Source organism: Silurus meridionalis, chromosome 2 (genome assembly GCF_014805685.1).
Source record: "Silurus meridionalis isolate SWU-2019-XX chromosome 2, ASM1480568v1, whole genome shotgun sequence".
In the NCBI taxonomy this organism is placed as follows: domain Eukaryota; kingdom Metazoa; phylum Chordata; class Actinopteri; order Siluriformes; family Siluridae; genus Silurus; species Silurus meridionalis.
This window is the reverse complement of record NC_060885.1, coordinates 13,739,152-13,759,311: the sequence shown is the minus strand read 5'-3', so window position 1 is coordinate 13,759,311 and position 20,160 is coordinate 13,739,152. Positions and strand designations below refer to the sequence as shown.

The following is a 20,160-nucleotide window of genomic DNA, read 5'->3' as shown; positions in this document are numbered from 1 at the left end:
CTCACTATGGTAATCGCCTCGGGCGTGACCAATCCTGGAAGCACTAAGCACACCACGTCTGTCGGCTGACAGACCAATCACGCGGGAAGTCCCGCCTCCCTATATACGCCTCTGCTGACGGTCCCTGCTTCATCTCGTTCTCTTCCCCGTGAAGATCCTTTTCATGAAGCTATCCTCAGCAGATCCTCTAGGGGTGGTCGCTAAACTGTTCAAGGACGAGCCGTTGAGGTACGTATTCGAGCACGGCGGCTTCTTTTTCAGGGGAATATTCACTGTTAAGGCGTGTATTTGCTTCTGCTGTTCCTTTTACCTAGCGTTTTGTGAAATAGAAAGGTATCGTGCGAGACCCGTTTTTCGAGTGGCACGTTGTGGTGATCTCGTTTATCTCCCGGTGTTTGCACCTCCGTTTTGGCGACTGCGAGCCCATCCGGTTGCACGATCCCATCCCCTGTGCATAGTGTGTTTGGGAGTTAGACACGCACAGGCTGTGCTCGCTAACCCGAGTGCTGCCCGCACTACTCTAGTTTCCCGTTGAGGGTTCGGGAGCGCCGAATGCGAGTCGCGGCCGCGAATAAAGGAGACCCACTCTCTCCGCCACCTTGGGTCACCTCACTGCTTAAAGCAAACCAGGCAGAGCTCGCGGAAGAGATGCGGAGGCAGGTTGATGCTGGGTCACCTGACTCGGCTTTGTGGGAAGAAATCTGCGTCATTGCAGATCTCAACCTTCGTTCATCGAGAGGTGCGGCCGCAGCATCGGCCTGGTTGTAGTGGGCATGGGCGTATATTTCATTTAACAGTAGGGGGGGGACAATAAATATAAAATTTCTCATTAGCAATTTTTGAAGGGGGACACAAATAATACAGTCAAATTGTACTTAGAGTATAAAGACACAGTGAAAAACTTTGTTTCTATTATTATTATTATTATGGTAGCATGGAGACTGCGTTAATTACAATGGTAATTCAAACTGCTTTAGATAAATTAAGTAAAAATATCGTTAGAAAAAACAACAACAATAAAAACAAGGAATTAAAAAAAAGGTTTATTTTATTTACAAATGAATTAAGACACTTAAGAACAGAATAGAAATTGATTATAAAAATACAGTGTTATCAGTTCGGATGTAGCACAGTGCTCATTTAGTAAATGCACAGATAAACAATATGCTAATTGTGTGTTAATTTTAAATTAACATTATGCCAAGTCGTCCCAAATAAAACACTGCATGGGAAACGGCTTTGGTGTGTTAGTGTCAGTGCACTATGCTACAAGCTAAAGTTCACTAGATAAGTCATATTTTAATCGCTAATAGAGCAGATTCATGTCCCCTCCGTCCCCCCCGGGATTTCCCTATGAGCCCTATGGTTGGCTTTAACAGGCTTATAAGAGACGGAGACAGTAGAGTTTCTTGACGCCCCGGTAGAGCTGAAAGCCCTTTTCGGGGCTGCGGTGGCGAATATGCGCCAGCAGTGCAATCTAGTTTCACGGTGGATGGTTCATGCTCTGCTTATGAGAGGAAATGGAGTGTATTTGAGCTATGGTGCGCCTAAAGGCAGATTGTCCCTTTTCACTGTTCTGTGGCAGAGGTGTTGTGCTTTTTGCAAGAACTTTTAGATAAGTGCAGGGCGTTTTCAACTGTGAAGGTTTACCTCGCCGCTGTTTCTGCATGCCACGTAGGGATTGACGGAAATACTATTTGGTCATCACCCGCTTGTGTGCAGGTTTCTGAAGGGAGCGCGGCGCCTGAACACATTTTCAATGGCGCTGGTTCCTCCGTTGAGCTGATAGAGAGCATTGGTTTGAATTGGTTTGGTCTGAAGGTTGCTTTGTTGTTGGCTCTTTCTACCACGAAGTGGGTTATTGAACTTCATTCTTTGTCGGTTCATAACTCCTGTATGCAGATGCTATGGATTTCTCGCGAGTGACTCTCAAGACTAATCCGGCATTTGTCCCCAAGGTGAGCGAGTCAGCTTTCGACTGCAGACAGGTGGATTTACTGTTTTTTCATCCGTCTTCTTTCTCCTCAGCGGAGGAGGAGCAGATGCACTGTCTGTACCAGGACGAAGGGATTGAGACGGAGTAATCAGCTGTTTGTTTCATGGGCTGATTCTCGTAAGGGAAGACCTGTTTCCCGACAGCGCCTGTCTCACTGGCTCATGGAGGCTATTATATTGGGTTATTATAGCATGTCATGTGTAGTGGAAACAGCCTGTTACACTATACAGTGAAATTCTTACTCTGTGATTGGTAAGCAGTAATAGTGAGCAGTCCCTGGGGCCATGTTTGAAGGCTGTGATATATTCTAGGAAGTGAAATTGTTTTTGTACTGAATGTTTTTTGACAAAATATTGAATTTCACAAAGAATGATAAACAATATAGACACTCTGGTAAACATTTAAAGGGTGCACTTACTTAGAGGAAACTGGCCTGCATGTGTAGTCTTAAATCTTATCTTTCATTTACAGTCTAATACTTTTCATTATATTTTGTTTCAGAGATGTGAAGATTTTCTTATTTAGCCACTAAAACATCTGTGAGGTCACTAGTGATGTCATGTGCACTGTAAGAAAAGATACACCATATCTACTCAATAAAAAATATTGTAGGAGAAGGTTTGGATGTGGCACACCGTCAGGGGTGACTTGTTCTGTGTGGACAGAAAAGTGAAACCAAGACCGGTGATTATAAAATTAATTTCTCGTACAGCTAGAGATTTAATTTGGAGAGACTCAAAGAACAACGAGTATCTATTCACGAAGGGGCTGTGGTTTAAGGAGGACCTGACTGCTTTCGACAGAGAAGCACGGAATCGACTTTGGCCGACTGTGGAGAGAGCAAGGAAAGAAGGCAAAAATGCATATTTCAGCGGAGGGAGGTTTTTTTTTTTTAACTAATCGTTTAAACATTTATGTCTCTTTCTTTATTGTCTATCAATGCCAGAGGTATTCGTGATATCGTCAGGAGAAAAGCTTTATTTTTGTATTGCAAAGAGAAATATGTTGATTTTTGTTTAATTCAGGAAACGCATGCATGTCCTTCAGATGTTGGGTTTTGGAAAAATCAGTGGGGAAAAGAGATTTGGTTGTCATTTGGCAGCAACCGCTCAGTAGGGGTCGCTATTTTACAAGATAAATTTACAGGGCAAATATTACACGGCGAAAAAGATGGTAGATGGATATTACTTGTGTTAGATAAAGATAATGAACTATTTGTGTTAGTCGATTGTTATGCCACTAATAACAATAAAACATAACCTAACAATAAAAACAACAGTACATTTTTTTCGGAAATTGAATCTAGGATACAGCATTTCATTGCTCTATATCCTTCAGCAGGTTATTTGGGGAGGTGATTTCAATACTGTGTTTAATGTGATTTAGAAAAAACGTATGGAAAGTATTGGGAATTATTGAAGTTTGACATTAGAACCGCATTTATCAATGAAGGAAAATTCAATCAAAAAATAAAAAAAATTAAAGAAGAATTTATTATTAAAGATATTTTTAGTTTATATAGAAAAAAAAGGAAGCTTTCACTGATTGTGATTTACAAAAATTAGATTTATTTATCTTTGAATTAGATAAAATTTATGAGGATAAATCTAGGGGGGCATTTATCAGAACTAGGCTTAAAAAGGAACATGGCTAGAAAAAGGGGAAAAATGTGAAATATTTTTTCAGCCTTGAAAAACGAAAGTGTTTTTTTCCCTCAATTTCAAAATTAAGGATTAACAATAAATTAGTAGATAATTCCTCAATTATCTCGTTATATGTTGCACAGTTTTTCAGTAATTTGTATTTCCCCATATCAACCTCTTCTGACATTGATACTTTTCTAAATAGCTTGAAGAGTGATACTAAAGAAATAAACCAGAACTTTCAGAATACTTGTGATAAAGAAATAGATATCGAAGAGGTGAGAGAGTGTATTCACTTATTAAAGACTAACAAATCTCCAGGCAACGACGGACTAACTGGACTTTTGCTAAAGAACTTTTACCCTTTTTGTTGTTAGTATTTGTAGACGCTATACAAAATGGTGAATTGCCGGTTTCATTAAAACAAGGAGTTATAACATTGATTCCCAAACCTAATAAAGACAAGTTAGTCATTTGAAAATTGGAGGCCTATTAGTTTGTTAAATATTGCTAGTAAACTGCAATGATTTTTGCTAGGAGACTGAAGCAAGGTTTAGACGATATAATTGATCTAGAACAATCAGGGTTTATGCAAGGACGTCATATTAGGAATAACATTGGACTAGTTTTAGATATGATTGACTATAACCACTTTATTGAGGATGATAGTTTAATTTTATTTATTGATTTCTATAAAGCATTTGATACGGTCAATCATAGTTTTTTTTTTCAAAGTCATTAAGATGTTTGGTTTTGGAGATATGATTTTGTAAGCTGTTAAAACATTATATAGTGGGTTTAATAGTTCTGTCAAACTTGCTCCTGGTACCTCACAAAGATTTAATATTCACCGTGGCATTAGGCAGGGATGCCCCCTCTCTCCTTTTTTATTTTTGTTAGTCACTCAAGTTTTACCATCACATATAAAGAGAAATCAATTCAGTGGTATCACTTGGTATCATAGTATCAATTTAAACTTAGTCAGTTTGCAGATGACACTGCAGTTTTTTGAAAAACAAATTTGAAGTACCAAAAATAATTAAATATATGGAGGAATTCACTGCTGTTTTAGGCTTTAAAATGAATTTAGATAAATCTGTATTATTTCCCCTTAAAGATGGCTCCTTTACAGAAATAGACAATATTCCAGTCATCAGCTAACGTATTTGGGTGTAATAATTTGTAAAAATGAAAAGCAAAGGAGTCAGTTAAATTTTGAGCCAATTATTGAGAAAACTAAGAAGAGATTTAATTTGTGGTTAATGCGGGACCTCTCAATATTTGGGAGAGTTTTATTATCAAAGGCGGAAGGTATCTAGATCTCATTATCATTAGAAGTTCCTTCCATGATTATTAAGGATCTAGATCGAATTCTTTATAACTTTATTTGGAGTAACAAACCACATTATTAAAAAAAAGAGATCATTTGTAATCCTAAAGAGCAAGGGGGATTAGAGGTCTTAGATTATAAAACTCTTAATGACACCTTTAAAATTAAATGGTTAATAGAGCTTATGAAGAATAGAGATGGTCCTTGGAATGTATTTCCTAATTATATGTTTAATAGTCTGGAAGGCATTGATTTTTTTGTTGGAATGTAATTTTTTCTGTTGATAAAATTCCTGTTAAATTGGCCAGTTTTCACAGACAAGCCCTCTGTAATTCTCTCTGTAAGTAAGTGTTAATTTAACATGAATATTTAATACCTCTTGTTCTATTGGCATTAATAAAAAAAATAAAAAAAACTACTTAATAAAAATGAGGCAACAGATTACAAGCAATATTATTAATTAAATTTCACAAGGTTTGGTATTGAGTAAATATTAAATGAGACCCTTAATAGTTATTCATTTGAAATGAGTAGATTTTAATAGAAAACAGTACAGAATTAATTATAACCTAAACAAAAATATTGAGTAGATTTTAAAAAGATAAACTCCCTAATATCTAAATAGTACTAATAAAATTAAATTTAATTCTACATATCATAATTGAGTAATCATCTACATTAATCTGCACATTGATGTGAATTTAATCAATGCAATTAATTAAATCTAAATATTCCTTTCTTATGAATAATATAGAAAGTACAGAACTTAAATACTCAAATAAGAATTTTATTAACAATTTTATTCACTTTTGTGCTTTAGACACATTGTAGCACATCATTGTACACTGCAACCACAGTCTCATTTCAACACTGAAAAAACGAACTTGTAAAATTTACTAAAAAAAAAAAACTCTTTTAAGTAACATTTACTGCCTAATTTCAAGTATTAATTATCTAGCAAAATCAATTAAAATCTACTTAATAATCCATGAAATGTTTGGTAAAAAAATAAGTAAATGTTACTTAATTATTTTTATTTTAGAAGTTAGATTTATTTGAATTATTTAGGTAAATTCTATTAGATATTTTCAAAGTGTTTAGCATTGCTGTACTAGAAATATTTAATAAATCTTATTTACTTTTTTAGGGTAAATTGCATTTACTGTTTATTATTTTCTTTTGTAGTAATAATTAAGTAAACATTATTAAAAATAATGATATTACCAAATAAATGTACCAAATGAATGTAATGATATTACATTTAATGTACCAAATAAATGTAATGCTTCTTGTTATTTTTTCCCAACGGTATCAAAACATTTAGCATAAAACAGATGTTAAATATGTTTATTAAAGATGTTAAACGCTCTAGATAACAGTAAATGAAAACTGGCAAAAAATTATAACTTTAACAAAACATATTCCCACCACTATTTGCCTTTAATAAAGTAACACATAGATGCTTCTAAAGTCTGGTCTCTCTTGGTGACAGTAAGACCAGGTGGTTATAAGGCATAAAACTGAAAACGCTACTAAAGATCACTTTAATACAAATGGCAAAAGTACAAATTATGTACCAAAGTGCAGGAAACAATTTCAAAACAACAGAACAACCCAAAATAATTATTTATGAAAAGGGTTCACCAGAACATGCAGGATGAAACACTGAGTTGGGGTGTTGTAATTTTATCCAATAATGTGCAGAAATTGCCATCACAAACACACTTTAAGTCAGCAGCTTGGACTTTAAAGTTTGAACTTTAGAGGACAACTTAATCCCATCCAGTTTTAGAAAAAGTTTTTGAAACACCTCAAAAGTATAGCGCAGGGCTTTGGGGTATGCAAGGTTGAGGGCATAAATCAACCCCATAAGTAGTGCACAAGCTTTAGCCACATTGTGACATCCTGGTAGGATCTCCCGGCCTTCGAGAATAATGGATACATCCACTGAATCCTCTACACCAGCTCCATAGACCACCAGAATCTTAAGGATGTGTTGCATGGTGTCACTGCGACTGTCCTCCTGCATATAATTAACAAGAAATATTACTTGGTTTGTACTGGTAAAACAACCCTCAAATAGTTTAGTAGAACATGGCATTAGATTAAGAATTTATGTGCCTCTTATTTCAGTTCAGGCTTAACTTTATGGTAACACAATTTAAAAATGTTATATTACAAGAAAGCTTTACCAGGCATTCTTCAAAAAGCTCCTCTTCTTTTTCGCCAAGGTACAGGATGAGGCTCCGGATAATAGCTTCACGCCTCACCTCAATGCTTTGGTTCTGTGAAGAGAATAATGTTGTCAACACATACTGAACTGTGCAAAAGTCTTAGGCATGCTAGTATTTTTACCCCAAAAGAGGTTTTAAGCCAGTTAAGTTCTTCTGAATTTAGTTTGTCTCAGTTTTCATGTAATAATACTAATAATAATTTGATGATGATGAGATCAGGTGTGTAGCACCGGCTGTTGTCTAAATCTAACTGGATTATTACAAATAATGACAAAATGAATGTTTAAAAATGTAAGCTGAAAGTTCTTACTGGTACAATACAGCAAAGGAAAAACTTAACTGGCTTAAAACCTCTTTTAACTTTTGCACAGTACTGTAACTAAGCAGTGTTGTTTAGCATGCAGACTTAAGTAATTTTTTATACTGCAATAATTATACTGCAAGGTCAATCAGATAATGAGACATCAAGTACTTTGTTCTATCTAAAGATGAACATTTTCTGCTCTTACATTAGCCCTTTAGTTTTACTTTATCACTTTTAGGTTTATCCCACGGTTTTTGAAGTCACCTTTTTTTATGTATCCAGGCCAGATTTTTGAAAGTTGACGAAAAAGCACAATGCTTTCTTTTATAATTTAAATACCCAGTGATCTTCAGAAGGGGACTGTCACTACTCGAAGCATGTGTCAGTCAGAACATCCAGAACACTGTCCGCAGGGCTTGACATCAACACCCGTCAACGAATGGCGGTAGATTTCAGTAGTGGCGGGTAAGACAGCTACTCCTTCTAGCCACTTTGGGGGGGTTGAATATAAATTTGTCATTGTAGTTTTCTTAAAAACCATGTGAAATAAACAATGCGCGGTGCGACACTACGAAACTCCCATAAACACTCCTTGCTTATAAAGAGCTCAGGGTGTACACCGTACAATATGTAACACATCTTAATACAAAGTGTAAACAGCCTGTGTATTGTATAAAGTACTATATTAATAAACTTGAATAAGTGGACTAATGAGAGTGAGGATTGATGCTGCAGGTGTGCACAGTGTGTGTGAGACAGTACACAAATTATCCTGAATAAAGTGAACAATTTAAAAAACATACCTGACTCAGTTTGTCCAAGTACGGCCTCAGCTTTGTCCCTGCAATGCCTCTCTTAAGCTTCATCAGGGCAATACGTTTTGGTGTGCAGAGGTCAAGTTTATACATGAAGCGCTGCTCCAGAGAAGTTAGTTATTCTTATAAGTAGTTATTCTTCTAAATTCCTCTTTCACCTGAAAAGATATGAATAATCAAGTTATTGTTACTGCCACAACATTTAAGGGGTAACATTTCAGGGGTTAGATTTACATACCTCAGTTTCACAAAATATGGCAGGCAATCTCTTTTTAAAATCCTCAACAGCAGGACAACCACTCACAACCTCAAGCCTTCAATATGAGAATGTTTTGGCCATTTTTTCTTTTATCACATTATAGTTGTTCTTTTTCTTCACCTCATTGAGGAGCTCCTGCCTCTCTACTTCAAGGCTGTCTTCGGTTTCTCCACTTGGATGCGGCGGGAGGTAATTCACCTCCGCTTTCCTTGGTCTTTTGCAGTTTTTGGCAGGATTTTTTTCACCAGGTAATTTACTTCTTGAGGAGTTGATGTTAACTTCAGTACAAGGTATTTCACGCTTTCTCAATTTGGAACGGTAATTGGCCATCTTATACTTAAGACGATGCTGCCACCCGTACATACCTGAAAATGAAGTGCCAGGCTCCTTCAGGCACGGATGCTTGTTTAACAGAGCTTCTACAACGGCCAGGATTTGAAGCCCAGTGGGATAGGCAGTGTAGCTAAATATTTGTTCTGCAAGCTTCTCAAGCACATTGGAGTTGATGCTTGAATTGTGAAGGCGTGTACCATTACTTTTAAAATCATCATTTGCCTTTTGAAGGATTGTTTCAACATCATATGAAAAGGTGGGTATCACAAAATTAGTTGGCCAAACTTCTGATCGACACTCTGGGGACGGTTGTAAAATTATGGTGTCATTTTTCTGATAAACTAACAAGAACTTTCATCATGGAAAGAATTGTTCAGCGAGAGTGGAGGGGAGTTATCGGCAGCTTCATAAATGGGAGTCAATGTCAGAATAACAGAATGTTCTATTTTGACTAGCTTGATTGTGTCTTTGTTCTTAACCAAATCTGTTGATGTCAGAGTGAAGAATTGGTTTTCAAAATCTTTGTCCATATACATAACACTAAAACTCCCTTGGAGTTGAAAATGATCCTGTGCAGCTGCCAAAAGTTCCTCAACTGTACTAGGTATTCCATCTGGTAGGGTTAACTTGTGAACTGCAGTCTCATCAATGATAACAATGATTTGTACAATCTCAGCAAAGTCAGGCAACCCACCAGTGGGGCCATATACCAAAATCATGCCAGTAGCATAACTGGTGCCTTGACAGTTTTAGTCAAATTAACAACAGTCTCCATAGGAAATTTCTGTGACAGAAAATCTTGTATACTCTCATTTACCACCTCTACTGGAAGTCTTGAGGTCTTTGACAAAGAGACCACAGGTTTTTTTTACATTTGAAGTGTGAAGATGGTATGCAATCATCAACTGGTGTTTTTTTGCCATGGACTTCAAAATGTTACGAAAACTGGCAGTTTGTCTTACTATCTTCTACACAGGTGACAGCCAACTCAACAACATCTTTGAGGCACATCAACAACTGCCATGCCTGCTCCTCTTTTGGTACTTTGTGCGCAATCATAAGTGGAAGCAACCTCTGTAGGCACCAGTTTTCGTGTGCGTTACCGCCAATGGTTTTATGAGAGGCAAAGGTTGTTGGTATTGGGGGCAATTTGTCCTGTCTTTCCACTTGTATGGAAAATGCTTGATGATTCTGTTGAGCTCTTCAAGAGAGAGATATTTTTTCTTAATTAAGATAGTTAAACACAATGCCAATTCTAGAGGTACAATACCTTCAAATAAATCGTGCAGTACATCAGGTGGGTAACCGGTTGTCACATTAAAATAACTTAATTTTTGAGTAACCGCACAATGCGTTTTAACTCCGTGGCTATGGTTGTTACTCGCTAATGCTGCATTGACATCCAACTGATATTGCTGTTTTGTTCTACAAGGAAATCCTCCTGTCCTTACTTCAAGTTCTTGAAATTGTGACCGGTCTCCGATACAAAATCTGCAAACATATGACCCACTGAAACTTTTAACAAAGCCTCCAAGTGAGTGAGCACCAAGGTTATCAGCAATCACAGAATATACTGTGCCATTTATTACTTTTCCTAAGTGAGGCACAAAAATTCCATCCTCTTCCAAATCCCTTAACAATGGCTCTAGCACTGCAGAATAGCCAAATTTCTTATCTGCCCTGCACAAGATACTCAAGTAAATTGATGATAATGCAGACCTTAATAGAGATGAAATGTCAGCCAACACCCAGTAGACTCCTGTTACCTTGTGCTTCTTGCGAGAAGTTCCTAAAGGGTTACAAATTTCAAAATCATCACAGTACAGTAAAAGTGAAAGTCTTACCTACTTACCAGATAGAAATTCATTTTCCTTGAAATTGGAACCATCATGAAAACTGGCATACTGACATGAACCACAGTGTCTTGCACTTTTGAACAGCTTATCCTGAATGCCACAGTTTTTTTTAGAATTTCTGACAAAGACTGCAAAATTGGTACATACTGGATTGTCCTTCCCTCTTTCGCATCAAGTATATACTCCACTGGCTCAATGATAGAGAAATGTTCCTTTAGATACCGATTTTGATTATGTGCTGTGCCGAGAGGACCTTTCTCACTGAATGCAGCACTAAGAGGATTTAACTTGCAAATATTATTTACTAGATCTGTGATGACCAGCTCTTCTACACTGCAGTTATGCTTTTTTAATGTGTTGTTGACAATGTCTTTGATTACAGGTGCAGATGTTGTACAAGAAATAAACTGAAGTTCCCCTACAATTTCATCTATACATTTACTAGGCACATTAAAGATGCAACTTAATTTAAGCAATAAGGAACCAAGCTGATCAACAATGACTTCACCCAAATCTTCACTCTCTTCTACAAGTGCATCATCAAAACTAACATCACTTTCATCTAACAAACTACTATATTCTATTGTCTGATTTGAGTATGTCTGAAATACTGTATTTGTAAAATCTTCAAGGCAGTGAGGATTGTGCTTCCTACTTATATGTGAAGCAAAAGTTGAATATATATATATATATATATATATATATATATATATATATATATATATATATATATATATATATATATATATATATATATATATAGTCACAATCTGTAAAAACACAATGAACAGTTTTGTGCTTTTTCAGATGAACACCAAGGTGTTCAAAATACTGCCTCTCTGTGTAACAACTAAACAAATTACATACAAGACATGAAAATGAAACAGTTTGCCTTAACTGTTCTGTTTGTGTGTGGTGCCTAGTCAAATGTGCACAAAGTGGCCCTCAACCTCTAAATGAGTATGGACAATCCGAGTACAAACAGGGCACTGACCAGCCTTGACCAGTGTGTGGATGTTTTAATCTATAATGCTTTAAAAGCTCTACACGTTTTGATGTCTCAAATTTGCAATATTGCATGGCCAAGACATGACATTAGAAGCCTACTGTTTCTCCTTAATGACACACCAGACAACAGTGCTGAAGGGCAGGAGTCTGAGATCTAGTAACCCTGTAAATAAACAGACAAAATGTGTTCTATTAAAACAACAGAATTAATGATAATACATTAAACTACAGAGAGAAATATTCTGCTTAAATCCAAGCCGTATTCTGACACCGCTAAATCATACATCAATGACATCACCATACTGTACTGTGCACAACTGTATGTAACAACTTTTTTCTCTTTTTTAAATTATCAGGGCTCTCAAGTTTTGAAGACAGACAAGAGTGACATTTCCAACCCCGATTCCCCCCCACCAAAAAAAGGCGGGAAAAAACTTCACCAGGATCACTGACCACATTTTCACCAAATACAAAGGATTTGTTCAATTTCCATTTATTAATGTGTGTGTGTGTGTGTGTGTGTGTGTGTGTGTGTGAGAGAGAGAGAGAGAGAGAGAGAGAGAGAGATTAAGGCGTGGTGTTTATTGTAAGTGTAAGCCCAGCCATTTTTAGGGTCATGATTAAGGACAATGTGCCGTCCAGAGACAAGCTGTTTCGTGCTGTGTCGTGTTCGGGAGACGCGCTTGATTCCTGCCCGGTTCCATAGAGACAGCGATGCGGACTGATACATTTTGGGCGCTGCGGCCATATATATATTTATCATAAATATATGATAAATAGTCAAAAAGTTTTTTTGCGTGAGAAATACAATGTGTTGAGGGAGCGTGGAAAAAGACCGAAATGCGTGATACTTGAGAGCCCTGAATTATTAAAATGAAACACTTTTCCATACTGCTTTTTATTCTCGACATGTTATGTTAATCGATCAACCATTGTCCTGCTTAGTATCCATACAACAACAATCCACAAACAAGCTTTTGTTAAATTTTTTTGTTAAATTGAATTTAAAATGCGCGGAGCAGCTTTATTAATTTAAGTAAAGTTGGCCGCATATTCACAGATTCGAGTTTCCCGAGTCAATAGCTCCTGAGCTAAACGCTCTTATTGCACAAATAACACCTCTTTTTTATCGTAGTAATGTAGACAGGCAGACACAACGCAGCTACAACCCAATTTTCCTCAATATCAACTTTCCTCCGCGTTGGACAAAATATGTACGAACACCTAAGAGACAGATTCCAAGGGACCGTCTGCAAAGTACAAAACCCGAAAAGCGAATACTAAAAAGTCAATAATTTCACTGTAATACTGTCACCAAATTCAGCTCACACATCACTGATGTCCTGATAGTTATACTTCAACACTTATTTGGGGGAAATGTCTTTTTGTTTAATTTTTATGAATTTTCATAATTAAAAAAAATAAATAACTTTACTGTGATACACTGTACTGTTATGGATTGCTTACCAGACGACGTGCAGTCTTTTTGTGCAAGGCTATTTTAACTTCACGACTCGTGCAGCATGGTATCCGCGCTAATTTCACGACTCGTGCAGCATGGTATCCGCGCTAATTTCACGACTCGTGCAGCATGATATCCGCGCTAACTTCACGACTCGTGCAGCATGATATCCGCGCTAACTTCACGACTCGTGCAGCATGATATCCGCGCTAACTTCACGACTCGTGCAGCATGATATCCGCGCTAACTTCACGACTCGTGCATGATATCCGCGCTAACTTCACGACTGCAGCATGATATCCGCTAACTTCACGACTGCAGCATGATATCCGCGCTAACTTCACGACTGCGTGCATGATATCCGCGCTAACTTCACGACTCGTGCATGATATCCGCGCTAACTTCACGACTCGTGCATGATATCCGCGCTAACTTCACGACTCGTGCAGCATGATATCCGCGCTAACTTCACGACTCGCCCTTTGTGGCACATTATGAACCCGCAAATTTGGAACACAGCACCGAACATGGCTAATGTGTCGTGTTATCTATTCATGTCTAATATCAAATTCATATACCTTAAATATCATTACCATGATAGAAAATAATATGGTTACGTTTTTCAGTGAATATATTTATATTACGTATTTATATGTAACGAATTGGATCACAGCATCAAGTATTTATATAGGAATCTGCCTGATTAGTAAGTTAATTGCATAACGTGTAACGTTAAGAAAAACAGAATGCAAATTTCACATCAAATATTTTTCTGTTTTGTCATTAAATCACCATCGACCCACAGAAATGTGTTTGGTTTTAAACAAACTTCTGTATGAGCCTCGATGCTTGGTAAATGGCTATGGAAAGTTCTCGGCCTCATTACCGTTAAAATTGTAACGTTGACCCCTAACATTAACGTTATTTTACTGAAGAAAAGTATTATACAACGAAATAACCTAACAAAAACTATACAAATGCTCACAGACCTATAAAATGACGTAAATTACAGAAGAAATGTAAAAAATAACTCACCTTAATACAACTAGCCACCAGTGTTGGGGGTAACGCGTTACAAGTAACGTGCGCTACGTAATAATATTACTTTTCTGGAGTAACGAGTAAAGTAGCGCGTTACTTTATACATTTACACATTAATATCTGAGTTACTTTTTAAAAAGTAATGCGAGTTACTTTTCAGTTAAATTATTTTGCATAAAAAAAATAAATGCTGAATTAAAATGAACGTAGTCACGTAGCCGCGGGAACAGAAGCTGGTCAGAAGCGGAGATGGCAAACCAGAGCATTACATTACTGTGATGGAAGTATTCTTATTATTTTGAAATAGTCGAGGAAAAGGAGAAAGGAATAATGGTTAAGTGTAGATTATGTGTTGGTGTCAACTGCAAAAAATACCACTTAAAAAAAAAAAAAACATCTGCATGCAAAGCACGGCACTACAGATGTGTGTGTGTGTGTGTGTGTGTGTGTGTGTGTGTAATGTTAAATATATGCAACATTTTGCAATGTTGCATATATGGAAATGGAGACAGAAATATAGAAAACTTTTGCCGACTTTCCACCACTGCAGCTCTATGGACTGCTCAGAATAAAAGTTCTCCGTGGGAGACACATGTTGATGCCATCGCAGCGGAGATAGAGAGCAAATTCACAGCTCATTTGCTCTTTGTGGGAAGATAAACTGCCACGGTCACTGATAATAGCGCGAACTTTGTAAAAGCATTCAGAATGTTTCAAGGTGATGATGACACAGAGAATGATGTAGACGAGGACGAGGTCATATTTACGGAATTGCACGAGATGACAGCGAAAGGTATGTTCTCCCTCCACATCACCGGTGTGCAGCCCACACATGTCTTTTGCCCTAATATAACTTATTTTTTAATGGCAATTATATCTATATTACACCTGTTACACCTGTAAGGCGTGAAAGAGATACAAGTAACGCAAAAGTAATATAACGCATTACTTTCCATAAAAAGTAACTAAGTAACGTAACTTTTTTTGGGGAGTAACTCAATATTGTAATGCATTACTTTTAAAAGTAACGTTGCCCAACACTGCTTGCCACGTAAAACAGCCCTCCTCTTATCCAAAACGACGGTAATGGCGGCTCCAATGGCGCATGCGCAATGCACAGACTTGAATGCACTAAAGTTTTGGATTAAAATTTACTTGGTATTTTTAGGACTATGTGCAGTGACTATAAAAAAAAGGAAAATAATACGAGAAAATATCTAATTAAACTTACTAGTTCCACACAGTTCATTTTGTAAATGAATTAATTGTGTATTTATTTACAATTCTACTTAGGAAAAACTAGTATTCAATAAATGTTAATATTACTATGTTGAAATTATTAGGGTTAATCTAATATATTTTACTTCACCAACAAACCAGACATTTGAAAAGGACAGAATGCTGACTTTAAACTATTTTGTAAAAACAAAAATAAATGACATACAGAATGGTGATGTGTCCATAAACCTGATTCCATGCTTTCTCACCTCACTTAGCCACTAAATTGGGTCAATAATGATATTGAAGAAAAAACCTCCAGAGGTGCATGTACCAAAACAAAAGCAGAAAAGTGTCATTTGTACTGAGTAAAAAACATTTCGTACTTTGAACTAGATATCTCACTGACATTCGTGGGATAAGAGTCCAAATCAGTGCTAACTTACAAACATAGCACTTTCAGATGTGCAATTCCCAAGCTCTGTAGAAGCTAAACATTGTGTAGCAAAACATGTACACTGCAACTACAGTCTCATTTTCAAGCCAGAAGTTTGCTCACGCATTTTAAACCAGAACTTTGAAAAGGACAAAATGCTGATACTCCATAATGGCATGTGCCAAAACATAAATAATAAAAGTGCAAATTGAACAGAGTAAAATACATTTGTACTTTGAACATACAACAATTGAAATGTCACAACATTCGTAGGACAAAACAGTGCCAACTTACAAACATATCACTTTCAAATGTGCAAATCTCAAGCTCTGTAGAAGATGAACATTGTGTAGCACAAAAGTCTGCACTGCAATACAGTCTCATTTCAAGCCTGAAGTTTGCTCTTGAGGGACTGGATTTAGTTTGAAAGCTTTGAATCATCCAGTTCCAAGAAAAGTTTTTGGAACACCTCAAAGGTGTACTTCAGCTGTCTGGGATAATCGAGATTTAGTGCATAGGTCAAGCCAAGGAGGACAGAGCAAGCCCTTGCAATATCTCCAAGTCCTGTGATGACTTTCACGCCCTCTATGACAATCCCAATGTTCTTTGGGCTGTCGCTTGTAGAAGCTCCAGGCTTTGGGGTCACAGTAATGGCCATTATGACTTGTTCAAGTTCCTCTAAGTTCCCAGTGTCCTGCAACATGAAATTGTTATTGTCTTAGTATAAAACTGCCAGAAATATATTGCAAGTATATCACATTACTAGAGAATACATTTATTATTGTTTTTGTAGCTTATAAATCTATTTCATTAGATTTTATTTTCTCACAGGCCTGTCTAATTGTTTTGTTTGTTTTCTTCTCTATTTTGATGTTTTTGTACAGGGTTCATGCAGGTTACAATAAGTCAAATTTAAGACCTTTTTAAGACATTTTAAGACCATGAAGATGTAAATTTAAGACCTACATGATGCATTAACAAAAAATATTCAGATATAAGAATCTGAAAAAAATGACCCTAAATTATACTAAAGGGAAACATAGGGGAACAGACTTTGACACAACACCGGCTCACGAAACTCCAAATATCAAACTAAACACCGCTAATGTTTTCAGATACTTTTAGTGTACGATTTAGCTGTAAAATGAGAGTGTTTGTGCCATTTGAATTTGAATTCCTTCCCTCCTGCTAAAGTTACATTAGCTAACTAACTTAAGTGCTAGCTGCTAATAGACTGACTTCACGTGGATTTAGCTAAGTTAACTTCACATTTGCAAGTGAAACAACAGAGAGAAGTTACGTTACCTGTCTCGGGAAGAAGATCTCCACACACGAGAAGTAAAGCCAACGGAAGTGCGTCAAGTGCCGTCTGAAATATAAGATGCTTTTCCAGCGATAACCCCAAATATTGCTCTTTATGGAACCCTAAAATAAAACCCAGTGTACTCATTTACGCAATTTCATAAAAACATACTGAGGATATGATTGTAACACACAGAAGACCTAGGAACCATGATAGTGAAAATGCTAACGCACATTCTTTAAAGTTTGACTTAGATACATAAGAATTCTTCCAAAATGTATGATGCTGTGTTCATATTATAGCACAACAACATCACACTATAGCCTTCCAGCACAAGCTAACTTTGTGTTGCTGCTGAGTCTCTTTTTCTGTGATAACTCATTTTATATTGTAATATACCACTACATGCGTTCTTCTTACTAGCCCAGTGGAAGAAAATGAATATTCACTGTCTGTAGCCTACTCTCTTCAAATGTCTTGTAGGCCTGCTGCATTTTTTTTAAGGCGCATTTTGACAGGAATACATTTTTCCTCCCGTGCTTTCGCCCGTGGACCTCGCCCCTCCAGGGCATACCATGGCTATCTCTCTCTCATTTGTCGGGATTCTATGGACTGCCGTGTGTGTGTGTGCGCATGTGTGTTTTTGTGTTAAACTCTCAGTGTTTTCTTTGCCTCCGCTCATTACGCTGCATAACAATTATATACAGTATTATTTATGTACCTGTATTAATACTGCCAAAAACAGGGCAAAATTGTTAATAAATGGGTTTTGGTGGAGGTCGGGAACGGATTAACTGGTTTTCCATTATTTCTTATGGGATAATTACATTCGCATTTCGACTGGTTTTAAGAAATGGATTAAGGTCGATAAGCGGTATACCACTGTATAATGCTACAGAATTTATGGTCATTTTACAATTGTGTGCTTTAAATTTTGTAGCAATAGATAGGGAAAGAACTAATTATTTGGACGTTCAGGTCCACAATCTTTTTGGTCATTTAGTGTGTGCATGTGTGAGCACCAATGAGTTTTTAAAAAAATATATGTTTGTTTCTATTTAGATGGATGACTTTTACTTCGTTGAACATGCTGAAATTGAAGACATTAAAATGTCACTAGCCAATGAAGATCTGCCATCAGCTGTTGACAAGATTAAGGATTACTTTGCACAGCTAGACAGTGTGGAACTGAATATAGCTGTAACAGGAGAGACTGGATCTGGAAAGTCCACATTTATTAATGCCTTCAGGGGTTTAGGGGATGAAGATGAAGGGTCTGCAGCAACTGGTGTTGTTGAGACAACTACAGAACCTGCTGTTTACCCTCATCCCAAATTCCCAAATGTTAAATTGTGGGATCTCCCTGGCATTGGAACCCCCAGATTTAAAGCTGATGAATATCTGAAACAGGTTCAATTTAAACAATATGATTTTTTCATCATCATCGCATCAGAGCGTTTCAGAGAATGCCATGTGAATCTGGCAGTAGAAATAGATAAAATGAAAAAGAAGTTTTATTTCATTCGCTCAAAGATCGACAGCAACATTGTGGCTCAGAAAAGAAAGAAGAATTTTAATGAACAACAGACACTGGATTTAATTCGAAACAACTGCATTAAAGGTTTACTTTTAAGATTACACATTACATTAACTCATTCATATCAACTTTTAACTCATTTAATACCATTACATATATTTTTTATAAATACACTAAAATTAGGAAGTAACATTTAGGTGACAATAATGATATTTGATTATTGATTGTTTTAGATCATTGTATTGGTAAATGACAATTTAAAAATGTTTTAAATCTATTTTTATTCTAGGTCTAGAAGAGATTGGTCTACAGTCTCCTAGTGTCTTCCTGATCTCTTGCTTTGAACTGAGTCTGTATGATTTCAACCACCTTGAGAAGACGATAGAGAAGGAACTTCCCCAGTACAAGAGAGATGTACTGATGCTGGCAATTCCAAACATCACTCGAGAGATCAATGAGAGGAAAAAGAAGTTACTGCAGAAAAACATCTGGAAGTTGGCTCTGCTCTCTGGATCAGTTGCAGCTGTGCCAATACCCATCTTAAATGCAGCTGCATCAATCAGTGTAGATGTGACCATATTGGTGACAGAGCTAAAGAGATATTATAATGCCTTCAGTTTGGACCCAGACTCTTTACAGAAACTGTCTGAGAGATCAGGGAAGTCAGTTGATGAGCTACAATCTGTGTTGAAATGTCCTCTAAATGAAGAAATAACCAAAGATGTAAACAAAGATCTGGTTATTAAGTTTCTGCCAAATGCAAGTCTTTTTACTTTAGAAACAGCAGCAGAATACTGGCTTAGTTTGATTCCTTTTCTGGGATCTCTGTTAGCTGGGCCGCTGTCATTTGTAACTATTCGCTACATACTGAGGAGTTGTCTTAATGATCTTGCTGAAGTTGCTCACAATGTGCTCATGGCTGCTTTGCAGTCATCAGTTGATTAATAATTCAGTCCATTTAATAAATCAGACACTATTTGAAGCATTATATTCCCATCCCCTTAACTGAATACAGCTTATTATTTTGTTGTTGATGGCTGACCAGATTGACAGTCTTTTTACATAATAACTTGTGATTTATGATGTTGATGATATGGTTTTAAGTCTGACTGAAATAAACCAGAGTAAATAATTATACTTTAAACAAAAGCATAAAGAAAAAACGTCGTATAATTTCAACCACAAGTTTGCATTTTACTAATTAAAAAAAAACTACTGTTGTATTGTTATACTCTTGTATTTGCTGTGAATAAATAAATGAATAAATAAAATTATTAATTATTATAGTGCATGTATTTCCTATTTTGGAACATATGTTTAACAGGGCACATTATTATTTAGTTTTGTTAGAAAAATATTGAATTCTGAATGTACATTTTTTGGGA

General features: G+C 36.6%; 1 protein-coding gene across 2 annotated transcripts; it reads left to right on the top strand.

The window, feature by feature from the left end:
- Positions 1 to 92: 92 nt before the first annotated feature.
- On the top strand, positions 93 to 20,061 carry LOC124396765 (interferon-inducible GTPase 5-like). Of its 2 annotated transcripts, none has more exons than XM_046866051.1 (3): positions 93 to 228; positions 18,301 to 18,859; positions 19,065 to 20,061. In XM_046866051.1, the coding sequence occupies exons 2-3, from the start codon at positions 18,301 to 18,303 to the stop codon at positions 19,718 to 19,720; spliced, it is 1,215 nt and encodes a 404-aa protein (XP_046722007.1). In that variant the 5' UTR covers positions 93 to 228; the 3' UTR covers positions 19,721 to 20,061. The 2 variants fall into 2 exon arrangements, with proteins under 2 accessions (XP_046722007.1, XP_046722016.1); XM_046866060.1 differs by lacking the exon at positions 93 to 228 and adding an exon at positions 15,050 to 15,074.
- The last annotated feature ends 99 nt before the right edge of the window (positions 20,062 to 20,160 follow it).